Source organism: Chenopodium album, chromosome 26 (assembly GCF_948465745.1).
Source record: "Chenopodium album chromosome 26, dcCheAlbu1.1, whole genome shotgun sequence".
In the NCBI taxonomy this organism is placed as follows: Eukaryota; Viridiplantae; Streptophyta; class Magnoliopsida; order Caryophyllales; family Amaranthaceae; genus Chenopodium; species Chenopodium album.
The window spans coordinates 3,183,930-3,204,207 of NC_137859.1; the positions used below are offsets into that span (position 1 = coordinate 3,183,930).

Consider the following 20,278-nt stretch of genomic DNA (forward strand, 5'->3'; position numbering starts at 1 on the left):
GAAAATTTTCGATATTTGCAGCAAGAGCGATTCAGACATTTCAGTGCTTTGGGATTAACAAAGAGATGCCGCCGAAACTGTCATCGGTTATTCATATGCCTCTTCAATTGTATGTTAAATCCATGATATTTACATAGAGGTTTCACCAAACCTTACAGAATCAGGTTCAAGAATCTGCAATTCAAAGAATACATGGGAGTTTGTCAAAAAATGAAAATGTGGTGAGGAAGGTGTTGCATGTGACTCTTTGAGCAATAAGCACATTTAAATGATAATAACCAAATTAGCCCAACAATGATTTTATACTTTTTTGAGGTGCAGCACTTTAATTGTTTGCTTTATAAACAGAGCAGAAAATGCAAAATGGAAAGCAAGATCATTCTATATGGATAGAGGAAAACTGGAAATGTGCATAATAAATCATCAAAGGCATAACACACTTACTGGATGCATCGAAATTTACAAACTCTCCAGTTGAAAATAGATTCCAGAATAAAGCAGCGAGAAAATATAAGAGTGATGTCAGCCATAAAAATCCTTTGAATGATCCAAAAAGTTCAACAAAATATCCAGCCCCAACAGTTCCCAGAATTGCAGCGAAAGTTCCAGCTGTATTTGCCAACCCTGTAAAGATAAAAATTGCATCAAGCTAGAATCCAGAAATCCACAGACTAAAAAAGTCATTTTCCCATCATTATTGCCATCTTAATCTCAAAACTCCTGAATAACACATTATAAATAAATAAATAAATAAATAAATAAATAAATAAATAAATTACCATGTAATATGCCAGTATACTGTGGAGCAATTTCCTGGTAACAGAAGAGAGCAAATATACGATGTCATTAGAAATTGGGAGCACATAAACAGAATGGCACTGTGATACTAAATTTTATGTTTCAGAAGCAACAAACCTGTATATTGACAAGGAAACCAGAGTGACTAAATGACTTTAGTCCAACAGCTAATGTGAGCCAAGCAGAAGCTATAGATGGGCTAGTTGCTGTAGTCAGGCCAATAAGAGCAATGCCAGGGCCAATAAATCCTATTGACTGCATAATGAACAATATCAATGAAGACAGTTTAAGAGAGACCAATTAAAATATAATGAAAAGACATGAAGCAAACAGATCAATACATAGAGTGTCTTGAAACGTAACAAGTCAATAAACAAGTTACCACAGGATCATTGCAAATATCAAGTATACAGAAATTCTCAAAAAAATTATTTTTGATGCATAATTCTCACAAAATTTATGGTTACACTTACAGTATAAAGTTTTAGGGAGGAGGAAAATTTTATCAAATATGGCATGAAAAAGGGGGTACAGCTGAAAAAACTATGCTACATGTCAAACCAACAGAATTACATAAGAAATATATTAACAGCCTGTTTGATTTTTTTCTTTTTTTCATTTTTATTATTTTAGTAAAGCATGGGAAAAGAAGGGAAGAGGGGTTAAAAAAAAAAAGGAAAGTAATTATAATTTTCAATGCTGGGTTTTATTGAATAAAAGGGATTCCAATGTTATGGTTAGTTCTTAGTAAAAAGAAAAGAAAATAAGAATCACATCTTTTCAGTTTTTTTTATTTAATCCCATCCCCCCCCCCCCCCCCCCCCCTTCTTCCAAATACCTCCAGTTTAGGAAGGAAACGAAAGTTTAAATTTTGCAAGGTTATATTCCTTTGATTTCATTTCTATTCCTACCAAAGTTCTCATGTATTTTGAAACCAAGCATGGGAAACTCCCTCAGTCACTTTCTTTCCCTTCCAAATTCCGTCTACCAAACAATGAAACAAGTTGTAAGGAAATTGCTCAGTACCAAGCTTATCCTGAGTCCTGATTTAGATATAATCAGGTTGGTATTCAACTGTTGACATGCAAAGGGAAAATTATAAATGCAGTCATGCAGCAACAATTAATCACCAGAATTATCAAATCAAGTTGCACAGTTGGACACAAAAAGTTCCCTTTCAACATTCATCTGGACCAACGACTATTCATGAAAACCAAATCCTCCCTTGTTTAGAGTAAGTGGAAGCACAACTAGTCAACTACAAAACATGTATGAATTTGCTTTGATTACATGGCTACTCCTACAAAGTAAAGGAATAAATCAACTAGATAAGAAGAAAATATAGGCACTCAATTGTAAATATCTGCACAACAAGAGAAAGGAGGCCTATCACACAAAATGATTGAAATGCAAAACTAAATAAGCACCAAGGCCACCAACCTGCATGATTTTTCTGGTCAAAGTGATACTGACACCACGCTGGATGAGCATATCTGACCAAGCACCTCCAAAATATCCCACAAGCGCCATCATACTCCATGGAACAGCACTAAACCATGCTGCTTGTCTAAGGTCAACATGATATACCTGCAACACACATTCAAATAACCATTCAAAGAAACATCACATCATATATGTGACTTCACCCATAGAAAGCCAAACTTTAATACTCACACTGTTAAAATACAAGGGCATCCAGGAAAGAATAACAAAGAAGCCCTGCACAAGAAACAAAATCTGCCTTAACAAAGAGAAAGACATATAAATTCGCTGTATTAGGAAAAGCAGTCTATTGCCAAGATAGAGGATCAGATCTAGATCATTACCCAACTATGCATAGCATTGGCAACCATAAGTGACCAAGTAGGAAGCTTAGACAGCAGCTGCTTGAAAGGTGGGATCACTTTAGCTTTGTGTGCCTTCCCAGCATTGGATGGAGGAGATTGTTGCCTCTTTGTTAGTATGTATTTTAGTTCATACGCAGAGATCTGAGGGCTTCTCTCTGGAATACTAGAAGTAGCAGACAGCCATACAACAACCCAGAGAAATCCAAATAATCCGAATATTACAAATGGTCCAAACACACCGGCATTAGACATTAGGATTGGAGAAAGTACTAGTCCAATAGCACTACCAAGCTGAAACCCAGCCATTGCTATTCCAACAGCTCTTGCTCGTTCTGCTTTAGGAAACCATCTGGAAAGGAAAGGGTTCAAACAGAGAAGTTCATTACTCACAATTCATTAGAGTGAACAAAGCCACAAACAAGAAATATAAATCATAAAGTTAGAAGCCAGATCATAATGACCAGTCAGCATTAAATTCAAAAAAATACACGGTGTCCATACTTAGATATCATGTTGTTCATCGAAGGAAGAGCTACACCTTCTGCAATGCCAAGCATAGCTCGCATGGCAAGCAGAGCCCAAAGAGACTTTTCAGCTGCCCAGGGAGTAAGAAACGTAGCAAAGGACCACAAAGCAACACCCCATCCCATGACAGCTTTACCACCATAGTAATCCACTAGAGCTCCACCTGCTATTGGTGATACAAGGTATCCCCACAAAAAAGACGACTGCAAGCAGCAACAGCAACTTGGATCAGCAGCAGCAGCAGCAAGAAACACGTAATCTTAATTCTACTTTAGATGAAATCCTAAATTAGTGATATTAAGCTACTATGCTAGTCGTACATTAAAATAGTAAATGATTTTCATAAAATCATCACAAACTACTACTCCGTATTGTCTTGCTCTTCGTAATTTCCAACAAGTCATAACAAAGCAAGTAATTTATATTGACTGGCCAACAAAATTAAATTTTTTAGGCACTTTTGTGAACTTCCTTAAATTTTAGGTGCATCAAAAAGCATGTTGAGATGCATAGACCAATAAAAAATGGTTGTAGGGGATAAAAAGAATTCCAGCATGCATCCATTGTTCAATTCATCAAGTAACCCAATTTGTATTATAAAGATCAATCCACATTGGGTGAGGACACTGAGGAGTGAGGATCAACTAAATTTAATAATTGCACTCTCCTATTACTAATTTATCTTGATCTCTCCACCTTAATTTCATCTCAATTGACAAACAATATACAGCCCCCAGTACGTTATTTTGCTATTCAACTATACTCGACAAAGTCCCACCACCATTCTCCTTCCTAAATATATGTAAATGTAAGAAAAGGCAATTTTATATTGGGATAGAGGGAGTAATAGTTATATAGCTTTAATTTTTATAAGAAGCACGCAGACACCAACAAAGAAACAGTCATTGTATGCAAGCTCTTCCATCCCCAAGCCTACTAAAATCCAATAATCTACTAGGGGCAAGCAAAGAGATATACAAGATCCCATTTCACTATTTCAGCATGATTGAAGTACAAAGATTTCTTTTGTTTTACTGAAGCTGGAAGCACAGTTATAAATGTTCGCCAATAGATTTGCAGTCAAACTAAATATATTACTTTCATTAAAATCGAAAAGGATTACTAACTTTTGAAGAGAGAAGTGTAAAGTAACACAAACCAAGCAATATCAGACAGTAGTACGATGCAAGTACACAAAAAACTAGCTAGTGTAAATCTACCTGATACCTTAATGGTTGGATGGAAGGCATACACATGAATTTTCTATAGTTATGCTTAAATCTTATATGTAATTCATAACTATCATTGATGTTCTCATTCCTTAATCAACCTTAAGAATTCCCTCCAGAAATGTAATACCATAAGGAGCTAAAATACAAATGTGTTGGGAACAAAATAGCAAATACGCCTCCAGTATAACGATAATTTCATCAAAATAGAGGTATTGGTTTTCCTAAAATACAAATCCAACGGTATCAAGCATCACCTTCGAGATTTGCCACAAAGCAGGTGCTTATAAAAACTTAAATGAAGAATAATGTCATATAAAAATGCAACAGCGCTTTGTAATTGAGAAAAAAAAAAAAAAAAAAAAAATTAAAAAGTGTTCGACATTGTCACAACTCACAAGTTATCTACTAATTGAGCAAATTAAGTAAATGATGCCGAGTTGCCGACATATATATTTGTATACATTTCCAGAAACATGACATTAAAAAAGAATGATCATGAAATTGAAACCTGCAAAACTGTTAAACAAGCAAGGAATCCAAGGCAGTTTCACATAACAGGTCTAATTCATGCAAAACTCCATGAACAATATCCAAATTGCTCATAATTATCACGAGTGAAAGCAATGCCAACAAATTATTCATCAAACTTCATACATATGCAAAAATAGAAACAGGACTTACACAAAAATTAATCAAGTAATTGAAACCTGCAGAATTATTAAAATTGTAAGCAACTCGAGATAATTTCCAGAAAAACAAAAATTCCGAAATACAGAAAATTAATTCGGAGTTATCAAAGATGAATTACCTGAACAACACCAGCAAATGCTCGGGTCCAACCATGAGAAAGAGAAAGAGGAACAATGGCGACGGACATAACAACACGATCAGCATTACAAAGAGCGAGAGCCAAAGCCAGCATCATCACCACCTTCACTCTCTCAGACGTCAAGAATTCCAAAAAACTCGGCGCTTCCATTCTCTCTCCTCCGCCATTATCGGCGAGGAAGGGAGAATCTCCGGAAGTAACCCTAGTTTTTCCGGCGAGTAGCAACGGAAAACCATGTCGGAGCTTGATTACCGGCGAAATCGGAGACGGAATTCCGGCGAGGAAGGGAGGAAGAATCGAGCGCCTGGTGATGGAAGGAGGAGCGAATTGAGATGAGGAGAGAGAAAGATTGGAGAAGAAGAGGAAATTAGGGTTTGAAGAATGTGAAATTGGGGGAAAATGGAGTTTGTTGCTTAAGGTTGGAGGAGAGGCAAAGGTGTTCATGGTTTGTTGTTAAAGAGTACAGAGGACTGAGGTTGGTAGAGGAGAGAGAATATGTGAGAGTTTTATACGAGTAGTATAGAAATAGTCAAATAATCTCAAACTTCATTTCCGGAGTACTTCCTTTGTTATTTTTTACTTGACATGTTTCTTTTATCACGCTTGTCAATGCAAAACTTTAACGATCAATAACTTTAATTCTACATAAGTATAAATTATAAAAGTTATATATTATGATAGTATGAATTCAAAAAGATCCTACATGAATATGTTTTTCCTCACATATTTTTCACAAAAGACGGTCAAAGAAGGGGTGATGAATAGTATAAAAGTCAAAGTGGGTCAAGTAAAAAAGAACGGAGGAAGTATGATTTATCCGAATAAAATGGATTTAAGTAGGCCTAATCCCGTGTTCTCTTCGCCTTATTTTTTTTTATCAGTTATCCAAACTTAATTATTAATTTATTATCAAGTTCAATTTAGGGCTAAAATTAGATTCGTACTTTGTACTCATAGTTTTTTTTTTTTTTTTTTTTGACATTGTTGCTATAGTTGAGATTTTTACACTAGAGAAAGACTTCGTATAAATGAATAACGTATTACTCCGTTTGTGAAAGGAAAGAGGATTCAACTATGATGGATTAACTAGATTATTAGATTAGTGCCCGTGCAATGCACGAATTTACCGGTAATATATCTTGGGATTTTTGTAATGTTTTTTTGAGTTTACAATATTCATAAGTTCAATTTAATTGACCTTATTTATGCTAACAACTCCTATAAAGACTCTAACAACCTAATATGAACATAAATTACCAAAATAATATGTACTTATATTAAATTAATTGCCTAAATAATAGCTACTATATATCTGTTTAAATTTAAATAGCAATTTTTTAAAAAAAAAAAATAGCATTTGAGCGGGAAATCTTTTAATATAATAGCGCCACGTGTACAACTTTGAAAAAAGATGACATCAGCGGTTGTTACTTTAGTATTAACTAGTTTTTGGCCCCGTGCAATGCACCGATTTGTAAAATAAGATTTCTTAATAATTATAGTCGATTGAAACTATATAGAGTTAATTGAAATTAAATCACTTAGGGTCCGTTTGACATCCCTGTGGTTTTCTGTTTTTTGGTTTTGTGTTTTTTAAAAGTATATTACATATGTTATATAATGGATCAAAAAATATTTAGACTTATTAAAATCATGATAATTTTGAAAACTGACAACAAAAAAGTGAAAACACCTTTTTCTTGTTTCCTGTTTTTGGTTTTTAGTTTTCAATAAAACAGGAAACTGAAAACCAAAAATGATGCCAAACAAGCCCCTATATAACAATTTTACTTTTTTTCAAATTTGAATTTATTAATGTCTATCTATTAAATTCTTTAATTATGTGTTGCATAAATAAAATTTAATAAAAGAATTTTAATTTATTAATAGAATTTTTTTTAAAAAATAAATAAATAAAATTTTGGAGGAAAATTTTTTCACAAAATTATGCCAAGTGTCGCCTTTGGTGATTACTTTAGTATATAGTAAGTATAGATTATAGATTATAGATAGATAGATTATAGATATAGATTCATAAGTTCAATTTAATTGACCTTTAATTATGCTAACAACTCTTATAAAGACTCTAACAACCTAATATGAACATAAATTACCAAAATAATATGTACTTATTTTAAATTAATTGCCTAAATAATAGCTACTACATATTTGTTTAAAATTAAATAGCATTTTTTTTTTCAAAAAAAAATAAATAGCATTTGAGCAGGAAATCTTTTAATAAAATAGCGTCACGTGTACAACTTTGAAAAAAGATGACATCAGCGGTTGTTACTTTAGTATTAATTATAGATAGATTATAGATTATAGATATAGATTCATAAGTTCAATTTAATTGACCTTTAATTATGCTAACAACTCCTATAAAGACTCTAACAACCTAATATGAACATAAATTACCAAAATAATATGTACTTATTTTAAATTAATTGCCTAAATAATAGCTACTATATATTTGTTTAAAATTAATAGCATTTTTTTTTCAAAAAAAAATAAATAGCATTTGAGCGGGAAATCTTTTAATAAAATAGCGTCACGTGTACAATTTTGAAAAAAGATGACATCAGTGGTTGTTATTTTAGTATTAATTATAGATAGATAGATAGATTATAGATTATAGATTTGATGGTATTAGCCGGACTACATTGGCAGTAATTTTACGATATTAACACAGTAACTAAGATAAGAGACTATGTTCAAAGTTATAAGAATGCAATGCACCCCATTGTCTTCATGAGCAATCTTAATATGCTTCATCAACAATTCGTACTCGAGTAATATTTTATACAACTCTTCTCTACTTCGTAAATTTTTTACTGTATTTTTACATTAAACAGTCTTTCCAAATTGCTAAAGTACAACTATTGTGTTCAGCAATCATTTCTCCAGATGCTTTTCTGTAGATAACAACATAAATTCCAGAAATAGTGCTATTTTTCACAAGAATCATGTCGAAATATTCGACTCATTATGCCCTTATTTCAACCAAATATGTACAAATCCACAAGTTGAAAAGAACAAAGCAAGCAATCTATAACTTACTAATCAACAAATCTATTTCCAGTAACATGATTCAGGCAGTTGACATGGATGCGTAACGATTAGATAGGAATATGATCGCCTCAACTTGAATCTTTCAAGATGATTTTATCATTTGCACTTATTTTAAGTACATGTTTCTTTTTCCTTTCCCTTTCTCTATTCATTTTACAGCTTACTTTCCATTGAGATAGGTAATACATCATCCATCATACAGTCATAATAAAAAGAATCATAACTCTAGCACACAAAAGCAACAAAACAGAGCAAGAAGGGTGTGTTGTGGCTCAGCTAGAGCTTGCCTTGAATTCTCGGGTTCATGTAAGTCTCCCAGGCCGCCCTGGGGATGTTGACTCTGACAGTTCTACTGAGAGAACAAACACTCAAGAGTCAAGACTAACTGAAGTTATTAAAAATATCCACAAAGGAAATAAACCTAAAATGAAAGAAGATGCAGATGTATCTGTCTCATTGTTAGATCTCTGTAGTAGAGGTCTTTTCACAAGATAATACAGGATGATCCTGCATGATGTATGAAATATGCTTCTAAACTACAAAGACCCGAGGGAATCAATGACTCTTCTAGTCTACCAAGAATGATTTCAAGGCATTCAAGCTAAGAATCAGCTATCTAAGCTCATTTATTCTCAGAGCTATAACGTTTATACAAGCGTTACCTAATTCATGGCGCATTTTTAATACACAAAATTGCTACCAAAACAGTTCCACTACACCACACCACTACACGTTACCAAAACGCAACTCACGCAAAGGAGGGGGGGTAGATAACACCAGCTTGTACACTAGAGATCCTGAATTCCATATGTATGCAAGCTGCATTCATAAACTTCTATCTCCTTGCATGCCCAAGCCCCAGCAAGAGAGAGAGAGAGAGGGGGGGGGGGGGTTTGAGGTCTGAGAGAAATTAATTAGTTGTGTAACTTGTGTTCATTAACATCATCAATCAAGCTCAAACCCTAAAGTTACTACATTGCATTAAAATCTTGCAAATGTTTTAAAAAAACCATCGGAATCTAAGTTGTTTGTACAAACTAATGAGCACTTAAAACAAAAGCATGAAAAAAGTAAAATTCTTTTAAAGTTTTAATTCCTAACTTGTATTAATCTGTGACTCTTTATTTACACACATCATAATATCCACAACATCACTCGGATCAGTGAGCAGGTGAGATCCAATGCAATAGTAAAGCATCGGAATTAAAACAATAGTCATTTAAGTACAAGAATAATAAAAGTCATGGTATTGGTATCAGATTTTACTCTTCATTCTGCTAAACAATGAATGTCGTCCTTCAGCAATAATTTCTCCAGACGCCTTCTTCTTGATGGTTACAGAAGTTCCAGAAACAGATCCAATATTCCCTAGAAGTTTTGATGTAATCTCCAGCTCATCCTGCAAATATTTAGACCAAACATGTTAAACAATATGTGCCTATAAAGAACATTAAAGATAAGGCGACTAATTAGTTGAGATATAAGAACTCGAGAAACAATATCCACATCCCAACTTCAGAAACAAGCTTCAGCAGCTTCAGGTAATTAATATGGACAGGAACTCACATTCAGTCTTAAAGAATCCACTCTATACTTTTCAGATCAAAAATAGGTTCATTCCTAGATCCATCAAGCAGTCATCACCAAAATAAAAATATAAACATTCAAACTCCATATTATTGCAAAACAATGCTTACTTACATCAAGCTTTGCATTTGACAGATATGAGAAGGACATATCGACCGATACATTCATAGGCTGGCCAAGTCGATAGATTAATGCATTACCAACTATGTCAATGAGATTAGCTATTGCACCAGCAGCCATGTTTCCTGTTCGGTCCTGCAATAAGTTGTTCATAAAACTGAATAAGAATCGACACCTATGGAAACTCATACATCTAATGAGAGGGTATCTAAGCATGGAACATGAAGGAATTCTGGATCCAATAAATAAAGAGCATAACTCTGCATAAGTCATGCTGGAAGATAGTCCTTTAAAGCTTTAATAAAATTCTTTAAGTTACACTTGATAAAATAAAAGAAATATCTAAGGTAGTAAAGCGTTGAGAACCTGTCATGACAAGCAACGCAGAACTTGTAAGAAATAAATCAAATTAGACATAGTAATCAGTGAGAAAAGGTTTATGTTTCATAGTTGTCCCAAATGTTTATTGAAGTCCATACCCTACAATCATCATCTTTCCACATTTTTTTATCCTCGACAACAACCGATAGCAAGTTAAACACCTTAGACATCATATACTGAAAGAAGGCAAACAATACCTAACCACAAAATCAAACATATTACTCCTTTATGCCTGACACATACCATTACTTTTTCATTACTAATTTCTAAGCATATGCAGCCAATCACAGCCTTATTGTTGCCCACTACTGATCTACTGATGAAACTTCAGTCAGCTAGGAACGAACCATTCTTTTTCATAAATGTGAGTGCTGAAAAAAAACACTCCTTTTGTCTTAATATAATGACTGACAAAATGTGATAACCTTCACAGCTCTCAAGTCTCACCTTATAGATCAATGTATTGATATATACACGCACTAACATTCAAACATACAAGTAGCAAACTATAACAAAAGGTCAAACATAGCCTCTAATTCTAAACAAGTTACAGAAAACATTTGCTAAAGCAGCCACTGAAAACCCTTTATGATCAACAGGCTTCAGACATTGCCATATATTCTGGAAAATCAAAATTTTAACAAGCTATAAGAATGGAAGCACCAGTCACCACTATCATAATCATCGTAATTAACATTTGGCAACACCATCAAAGTCGATCGAAAACAGAAACAGCCCTAAAAACTATTTTCTTTGGCACCAAAAGTGAAGACACCATATCACTATCAGAGTATCATCATTAAATCAAAGCTAATCAAGTAAGATCCACTACAACCTTAATACAATATACCACAAACCGACCGATTCCGATTATGCTATGAGCTAGTCTAAGGAGGTCCAAGTACCCCCAACTTAATTCCTTTCAAGCTTAGAGTAAAACTTTCAGAAAGACCCACATTTTCCTCATCATTGCAAGTTATAATCATAAAATCATAAACCATTATTTCTAAAGCATTTTTTCAAACCCTAAATTGTGAAAAATTACAACAAAGTTGTTAATTGAAATACAACCATGAAGTGAAGCTTCAGGATTAAATACTTGAAACCAATAGATTTAACAGATCAATACCCATCTGATTTCAAATTTTCTGGGTTAATTTAAGCACAAATTAGCACTTTTTTGTTAGATTATAATACAAAAAACCCAACAAGGTATAATTATAACTGACACCCTTTTGTATAATCAACTAATTATAACCAAATCCAATCAATTAAAATTTGGGTGTGAACATTAAATTATAAAGAAAAGAATGAGATGAATGATAGTAATATGATGGGAAGCTTACAATTAGCCGAGGAGGGACCTTGAAGGTGCAGAAGATGAACCCGGGTTGAACCCGGTCGACTCGGATGCCTCTAAGGGCAAAATCTTCATAGAAACTGGGTCCAACTTGAGGCTCGTGTGGGTTAACCACGATTTCTGAAACCATCTCAGACTCGTCCGACCTCAAATGTAGAACCTCATTTGCTCTCTCCATATTTTATGTTTGTTATAACTATGTTTCTATCATTCTTATGTTACTTTATAATACCAAGTATAAAGCAACGGCTGATATTCTTTTTTTTATGGAACAACGGGTGATAATTTTGTTAAGTGAACTACTAAATATCGCTCTCATTTTACATACTAATGCTCCTTTTTGACATGAAAGGACGATATTGCTCTTTGTGTAGCCAGTTAATTTGTTGAATACTTCCATATCCAACAAATTAAAAATGACAATCGGTTAGGCAATACTAATTAGCTAATAAAGTCTTTGAAATAACTTGATTAGGTCTTTTCATTAACTAATTAACTTTTTTTGAAGACTTTATTACTTCCTCCGTCCCTAAATTACATTCCTTTTTGAAAAATTACACGGGAATTAAGGAGGGAAGAATAAGACAAATAACAATAATTAGATAATGCAATGGGAAGTACAAAGATAGATTAGTAATTAATCATGACAAGTCATCAATTCTTTGCAAAAAAAAAGGACTAATCACATGCTACTAATTAAAAAATTTTAACCAATCATATTCATTGTAATTTGGCACAAGGATTATGAGTGAGATTAGGTAAGTATGAGTGAGAAAGCATTAAATATAAAACAGAAAAAGAGTGTTAATTTACTAAAAAAAAACTTACCAAAATAAAGAAAGGAGGAATGTAATTTTGAAATACCAAAAATAGAAAGGAGGAATGTAATTTAGGGACGGAGAGAGTACTTTTTTTAAGAAAACAGTAAGCCACTATTTATTAAATTAAATCATTTTCCGTCAAAGCAATAATAATTTGTGAAAAATATATTCATACAAACTAAGGATTTGTTCTCATTGACTGAACTCAGCTGAGCTGAACTGAACTGAACTGAAATGAATATTTTATAAGAGAAGAAAATTTGGAGCTAAACTGAATTGAACTGAATTTCAACGTAAGAGAACAGACCCTAAGACGAGTTAAGCATCTTGGAGGGACTAAACTTTCACGGTTGTATGAAGTGGTTTCCTCATAAAACACAAATGTGGTATGACATGCGCATATGCTTTGTTATTACAGGTGAACACGGTTTTGCCTGTGTGCATTATGTGATCTTCCATGAAGCAGTATTTGCAAGAGTTCGCGTTAGACTGCTGTCTTTAAATTCTCCATTTGAAGTTTATGGGAGTATTTATGCTAGGTATAGCGAGTACAGGTGTTCTACAAACTACGAGAAGAAATTCTATTGGAGCATGTTGTTTAGAAAGGAAAAGTCGGAAGTTGTAGAGTCGTGTGGTCAAAGATAATCGATTTCGGATTATTATGCAATTGACATACCGTTGTCAAAATATTTAGTCGCTGTATAATCTAGTACTAAACTGAATTTGGATGTGAAATTACCTATTCAGGTCTCGTGAGCTAAAATTTGATCATGAAGGTTCAACTATGGTACGTGCCAAGAAAAATCGAAGGGCAACAGCCACAAGTCCATCATCTATTAGTAGTGGAAGTTGAGTGGAGTTGAATATGACCTTTTTTATGATAACTTAAACATTAATTAATATCAATGTATTTTTGCTCCAAGTTACTTTGTTGTTTTATTACTAATATGACAGGATTACTTCAATAACAGATAACATATGAAGTTTGTTTAAAAAAAATAACATACAAAGTTAGTTTTCAAAATGTGCAAAACCAAATCTGATTGTATAAATGAATTTGGCCGAATTGGTCAAATAAACAATAGATGCTCATTGGCTTCTTGTAAAGCGAAACTCTCATGTTTGAGTTCTTTTGTTTCTCTATATGATCACGGAAATATGCCTACATAAAATAAGGTCTTCTTTTTATTTTTTTATTTCACGAAAAAACAATACTCAAATAAAATAAGGTCTAATAAGTTTAGATATGTGTTAATTACGTGAAAAAATGCACTCAAATAAGAAATAAAATTTCCTTGTTGTATCCAACATAGGACATAATAATGAAATAATATTTGGTTATCAAGTAGAAGAAACAAAAGAGATTCAATTTACAAAATACGTTATATTCTACACATTTGCCAATTCAATACTTAACATGACAACTTTATCTTCCAAGAGCCTCCAACTCTTCCTAGAGGCTATTACCATATCAAACTTTGTTTCCATGAATCGGCAAACATTGTTCAGATCAAATTTTGCTAGCATGTTTGCTAAATAGAGTATGTCGACCCTCAGCAATAGTCTCCCCAGTAGCCTTATTCTTGAGCACGACAGTAGTTCCAAAAACAGATCCCTTTCGTCCCAAAAGCCTTGAGGTAACTTCTAGCTCATCCTACGAAATATACGAGTGTTAGTTGCTGCTGAATTATGGTTTGCAGTCTTTGCACTGATTGTCCATTCTGTAGGAAATTCTAATGTGCTAAACTCCTAGTAATGTATCTGTGTTTACTTTTAAATGCTTATGTAATATATATCTGTGAATTTTCTTCATTGTTTTTCAATATATTCGTAATTCATTACAACCAACAGAGGTGGTAATGAATGGTAACATAAATTACAGAAAAACATCCACTTAATAAAAGAAAAGCTTTACAAAGAACATTCACTTATCAAGATTCCAGGCAACAAAGACTCGTTACCATCCTTAAAACAATGCCTAACAGAAGTTTGTTCTTCAAACCCACAAACCCATGAACGATGCATATGTTGAGCTAAAAGAGTGCTAACTTTTGCCTATTTGATTCATATCTGTCTCACAATATGAGTAGATTATTTCTCATATAATCATATCAATCTATAAATATACAACCAGCAACCCAAATCATCGTTAGCATAGAAAGCAGAACATCATGTCATAAATCCACTAAACCAATGCTACAACACCAACAACCACACGACTGATACAAACAAACATTTTACAGATGCAATACCAACCAAATGCAAAAGTTCGATTTGAAAATTCCAGCACCTACCCACCCCCCCCCCCCCCCACCCCCACACACACCTTAATACAGCCCTTTGAGTTGCTTGATATTCTATAAAACCAGAGCAAATCACGATAAGCAACAACAACAACGAGCACAAAGAGTCAAAATGACACAAGCCTTATTTATGTGGCACACCCTAAAACACTTCTTAGGCTAAACTAAATGTCCAAATCAATCTTTGGCTGCCCAATTTAATCTGGCACTGCTCGATTTCACAAGGATTTGCCCGAGCCAAATTAGCTCATGTTAACATTCATAATGAAGCAAACCATCACAAGTCACTCATACAACTAACCAAAGTATGATCAAGCATGACAAACAATAACAAGAAGTTCAAGAATTGAAGTTACACATACATCAACCTTGGCAGTTGACACATAGGAGATAGACATGGTGACAGATACATTCATTGGAAGTCCTTCTCTGTAAATAACCACCCCACCAAGCTCATCAACAAGGTTCGCAATCGCACCGGATGCTAAATTCCCATTTCTATCCTGCACCATTAAGGAATCAAACATGTAGTAGTACTTATCAATTGCCACCATATAGATAGCAGACATTTCAAAACTTTTGCTTTCTTTCTTGTTACAACATATCAACATTGAATCTCATAAATTGTAAAGATTGAGACTTCTTTGATCTGTTAAGTTGCTCTAACATATGAATTACATTGAATTTCTGACATATCAGGTGAAATTCAAACTACAATTATAAATTTGGGTTTTTTTTTTCCCAATCAAAGTCACTCCCAAGATTATAAAAACAATTAGATAAAACCTAGAAAATAAATTGAAATACCCATATAAATGAAACCATCAGTTGAATTGATTTGTACAAGAAAGAAATGGGGTTTGAATGAAACTTACAGTGAGTCTAGGAGGAACCTTGAATGAACAGATGACGAGTTGGGATTCAACTCGATCAACACTGATACCGCGTAAGGTGAAATCTTCATAGAAACTGAAATCGAGATTAGGACGATGAGGATGAACACAAAGTTTGGATACAATTTGTGATTCTTCCTTACTCACTTCAATTGTTTCTTTTGCTTTCTCCATAGTTAGCTTTGTACTGGTTACAACTCACAAGTAATTTGCAACCACTTAACCCAATACTTGTATTAGCTAACAAGTAAAAGATGATAAAAAGATGGTTTAATGGGTTTAATTTAATTAATTTAGACTAGTAGATAGTAAAAATGGGGGTTGTGATAGTTACGTACATGCCGTTCTAGTGTGTTTTGTGTTTAAGTGGGTCGTGTTTAGAAAAAGTCAAGAAATAATTATGTTGTGTTAGGCTCATGTTGATCTTTCATAAATGAAGCTCATGCATAGTCCAACCCGCATACTGGCTGCCAAATTGTGCTTTGCTAATATTTTTATCAACTTTTTTTTGTGTCTAATATATATTTAGTACGAGGCTTATACCAATCCATTTTCAAGTCGGTTCGTGCACCAAAAAAAATCAAGTTGGTTCAATTTCAAGTTTGATAAAAACTCGGATCATATACAAATTCTTAAATGGGCCTGGTTCACACTAATTTATTGTGGACCGCTAATATTAGAGACAATATGATTGTTTTGTTAATAAAAAAAAAAGTCACTATATTAAAATAAAGGTTATTATGTTGAAATAAAAGTTAGTGGGACATTAAAAGCTATAAGAGGTTATTTTTTTAATGATATTTTTAATATAATGGTCAATATGAATAATAAAGATCACTATATTAAAATTAGGTCACTATTCAACATAATTTCGTACTTTAAGTTCATGATAATATTAATGGTCACACAAGTTTTAAAAAAGGTTACTATGTTAAAAATAAGGTTACTATATTAAAATTAAGGGTCACTATGTTGAATATAATGCCAATTATGTGTGGATAAACCTTAAGTTCACAATAATATTATTGTGAACCAGGTCCACGCAAGATTTTCTGCGGATCATATTAACCATTTAATCCTAACAATCGTGTCCTAAATAACTCAAATCTCAACAGTTAAATACTTAAATCAATACCAGACAACACAAATCAATTGTCATAAAACAATAGTGTGCTATGATTAGTAGATTTAGTACACATTATTAAGACCACACTTTTGTAGAATTGTCCTCATTACACTCATTAGTGCCTAAAAACCATTCGTGCATAGGATCATTTGATGATACTAATCTATACAACCCTACACCCTAGAAACCCAAAATCAAGCACAACAAATAACATTATTATTTGCATTTCCCACTACTATTACATAATTAAACAAATCATTTTTTCTATTTTAAATTTCTTTTTGTTGTAAATAAATAAATAATAAATCCCTACAGACAGCACGAGATGGTCAGAAATTCCACAGAAAAACAAGACACACACAAAGAAACGACTAGAGCAAAAATAATCTCAAAAAATCAAAATAATTAAAAAAAAAACCCCCAAAAATTTACGAATCCAATGAAACCAAAACCTCTAACCAAGTGAAAGCTGTAACTTAGATTTCCCCTTTCTCAAAGCAAAGAACTCCATTTTCTCTCTCCTCAAAAATGGCGTAAACTTCTTCAACCTTCAACAATGGCGCAACCACCGCCAAACCCTAAACCTCGCCGCCTTACTCCATGCCATCGTCACCCTAATCTTCCCACTACTACTGGTCTTTGTGCGCCATGTCTTCGGGAGCGACTCTCTCTCCTCAACCCATCTTCTTCTTGCAGTGGTGAAGCTTCAACTTCTTCCGCCGGAGTTTTGCCGGAGTTACGCCGGTGCAAGACTTTCTCGGCGAAGAACTGTGATGTTGTCGTCGGAATGGAGCCTCGTCGGAGATCTTGCGATGTTCGTGGTCGGAAATCGTTGTCGTCTTTGTTTGATATTGATGATGATAACGATGAAGAGGACGACGTCGTTTCTGTTCAATCGAGGTTTTTGAGTAAAGGTACTTGTCCTGTTCCCGAGGAGGAGGAGATTGAAGTAGTTGAAGGTGAAATACAAGTAGATGTTAAACCTAGGGTTTCTAATTTTAGAAATGTAGAGGATGAATTTGAGGAAGCTAATAGGACTATGAAAGAGTTTATAGATCTTGAATTGCAAGCTAAAAATGGTAGTAATAAGAAGGATTTTAAGGAAATTGCTGGAAGTTTCTGGATTGCTGCTTCTGTATTTAGTAAGAAGTTTCGAAAATGGGGGAAGAAGCAGAAGAGAGAGAATAGTGATTGTGATGAAAGAAGAAGAAGAAGCAACAATGGTGGTGGTGTTGGTTTGGGGGAGATGAAGCTTGAGAATTTGAGAGGGAGGAGGTTGAGGGATACTCAATCAGAGGTTGGTGATTATGGTTTCGGAAGGCGGTCTTGCGACACCGATCCTCGAGGCTCGATTGATTTAGGTCGAGCTTCGATTGATTGTGGTGGGTTTGGGAGGAGGTCTTGTGATACAGACCCTAGGTTTTCGATTGATTTAGGGAGGGCATCGGTTGATTGTGGTAGAATGTCGATTGATGAGGTTGGGAGGAGTGAGTTTGATGCTCCGAGGGCGTCTTGGGACGGGTATATGCTTGGTGGGAGAGCAGCATTGTCTCGTGGTAATGCGAATGGAAATGCCCCTATGGTTTCGGTTATTGAGAATGCTATGGCTACTGTTTATGGGTTTGATAATCGAGTATTGAGTGAAGGGAAGACGAAGGTGGAGAATGGGAGTGATAGGGAGAGGTGGAGGAATGGGTTTGATCGATCCACGAGTTCAATAAGGAGGGATATGGGGGTGAATGTGATTGAGGATGTTGAAGCTAAGGGGATATCGAATGCCAGGGTTTCACCTGCTGCTATTGGGATCTTTAATGGGACTAAGTTGCTTATAACTGAGAAGGAGTTGAATGAATGGAGATTGAATTCGAATTCCCTAAGGGATGATAATAGCTCGGAGAGCTTTGAGACGGCTTCTAAAGACCTTGCATCTGTCTCTAGCAGTAGTAATGGGAAGGGGTTCAAGAAATGCCGCCAATGGAGCAAGTTGTGGAGTATTTGGGGCTTGCTAAATCGAAAAAAGGGTGATAAATTTGGGAACGAAGAAGGCGATAGAGAACATTCAGAGAGTCCTGATGCTGATTCTGCAGACATCAGTGGAAGGAAACTTACACGAAGCCATAGCACATCGAGCTCTAGAGGCTCTTCCACAATAGTTGGTTCAGTTGGTGGAGTAGCAAGTAGGAATGAATCAAAGGCCATTGTTAGGAGTAGACAGGAACCTGTTGTTTTACAGAGGAATCGAAGCGCTAGGTACACTAACTCACCTAATCACCCCCTCGATAATGGCTTGTTACGATTTTATTTGACGCCATTGAGGAGCCGTAGGAGAAATAATAGGTTAGGAAAAAGTAGATTGAAGAACTCAAAATCTCTGGCTAGAAGTGTATTAAGGTTGTAATACTGATTGCTGAAACAATAGAGCAGTATATGTTGATATGAGTTTTCAGTTTCAGGGCATTCTGTAAAGACACTTGTAACCTTGTTTAATGTTGCTTCTACTATAAAACTTATTAGTAATTTTACCTTTTAGAACACTTTGATGTATTTTCCGATAACATGATCATGATCTCAATTATGCTAACAATTGTTCTTGACTTCTTGTATAATTGTATGCTTTGCTTTGTGATCTATTATCTTTTAGTGTAATGGTGTTTGGCGACGCTTTCATTGTTCAGATGGAGTAATTGTAATATGCATTGTGTTATGTTGGTTATTTCATAATTTTGGGGCTGAGGTTTGCAAATACAGTACAGTTTATTAAGTGAGGTTTCTTTTTCTTAGGCAGGCTGAGTACTGAAGTACTGACTACATCTTTCCTGGTATGTAAATGATTGTGGATGACATTTTTGGTGATTTGGTCTATCAGTTTAGCTAGCAAAAAAAGTATATTCAGAGGCTACTTTTTTGATTACTCTCTACATCTCACTAAGATCGCTCTATTTGACCCAAAAAACTCGCGCAAAAAATGGTTAAATGGGCAAATCTAATGGGATGGGAGGGAGTATGAGGTTGTGATATTGTGAAGTGAGATGATGCAGAAGATGACAAGAGGAGTGCAAAATTCGGGGCATGACTATGACATGGGTAAATCCAAGTTTTTCATTTTGTCCGAGAAAAACAAAACAAGCGTTTACTTAGTTTAATAAACAGTCAAAAACTCAACTGTGTCAAAAAAAAAAAAAAAAAAAACCGTCTGTTTCTCACTTTCTCCCTTTATACCATTCCTTCTACTGTATGATGGTCGTAACATATGTGATATGCTCATATGCGAGCTAAGATTATTCCGATCATAAAGTTGCTGGGCAACGCCAACCACCCTCACTTTGTTCTTGGGTTATTTCCAGAAACCTTGATCCGTTTCATCCTGTTCAAAGCTGAAAGACG

The 20,278-nt window shown here is 34.4% G+C and overlaps 4 protein-coding genes across 4 annotated transcripts; 1 reads left to right on the forward strand and 3 right to left on the reverse strand.

The window, feature by feature from the left end:
- Positions 1-33: 33 nt before the first annotated feature.
- On the reverse strand, positions 34-5,714 carry LOC145616552 (putative anion transporter 4, chloroplastic). Its single transcript, XM_081671298.1, has 9 exons — positions 5,211-5,714; positions 3,147-3,373; positions 2,625-2,994; positions 2,473-2,517; positions 2,239-2,385; positions 916-1,053; positions 780-813; positions 445-624; positions 34-174 (listed from the first exon to the last, which is right to left on the reverse strand). The coding sequence occupies exons 1-9, from the start codon at positions 5,673-5,675 to the stop codon at positions 167-169; spliced, it is 1,614 nt and encodes a 537-aa protein (XP_081527424.1). The 5' UTR covers positions 5,676-5,714; the 3' UTR covers positions 34-166.
- Positions 5,715-9,404: 3,690 nt separating this feature from the next.
- LOC145618234 (uncharacterized) lies at positions 9,405-11,961 on the reverse strand. The gene is made up of 3 exons (XM_081673006.1): positions 11,738-11,961; positions 10,005-10,145; positions 9,405-9,702 (listed from the first exon to the last, which is right to left on the reverse strand). Exons 1-3 carry the CDS (start codon positions 11,927-11,929, stop codon positions 9,559-9,561), a joined length of 477 nt encoding a protein of 158 aa, XP_081529132.1. The 5' UTR covers positions 11,930-11,961; the 3' UTR covers positions 9,405-9,558.
- A 1,858-nt stretch (positions 11,962-13,819) lies between these two features.
- On the reverse strand, positions 13,820-16,008 carry LOC145617505 (uncharacterized). The gene is made up of 3 exons (XM_081672211.1): positions 15,751-16,008; positions 15,238-15,378; positions 13,820-14,226 (listed from the first exon to the last, which is right to left on the reverse strand). The coding sequence occupies exons 1-3, from the start codon at positions 15,940-15,942 to the stop codon at positions 14,083-14,085; spliced, it is 477 nt and encodes a 158-aa protein (XP_081528337.1). The 5' UTR covers positions 15,943-16,008; the 3' UTR covers positions 13,820-14,082.
- A 1,256-nt stretch (positions 16,009-17,264) lies between these two features.
- LOC145617673 (protein OCTOPUS-like) lies at positions 17,265-19,469 on the forward strand. Its single transcript, XM_081672403.1, has one exon. The coding sequence runs from the start codon at positions 17,451-17,453 to the stop codon at positions 19,290-19,292; it is 1,842 nt and encodes a 613-aa protein (XP_081528529.1). The 5' UTR covers positions 17,265-17,450; the 3' UTR covers positions 19,293-19,469.
- The last annotated feature ends 809 nt before the right edge of the window (positions 19,470-20,278 follow it).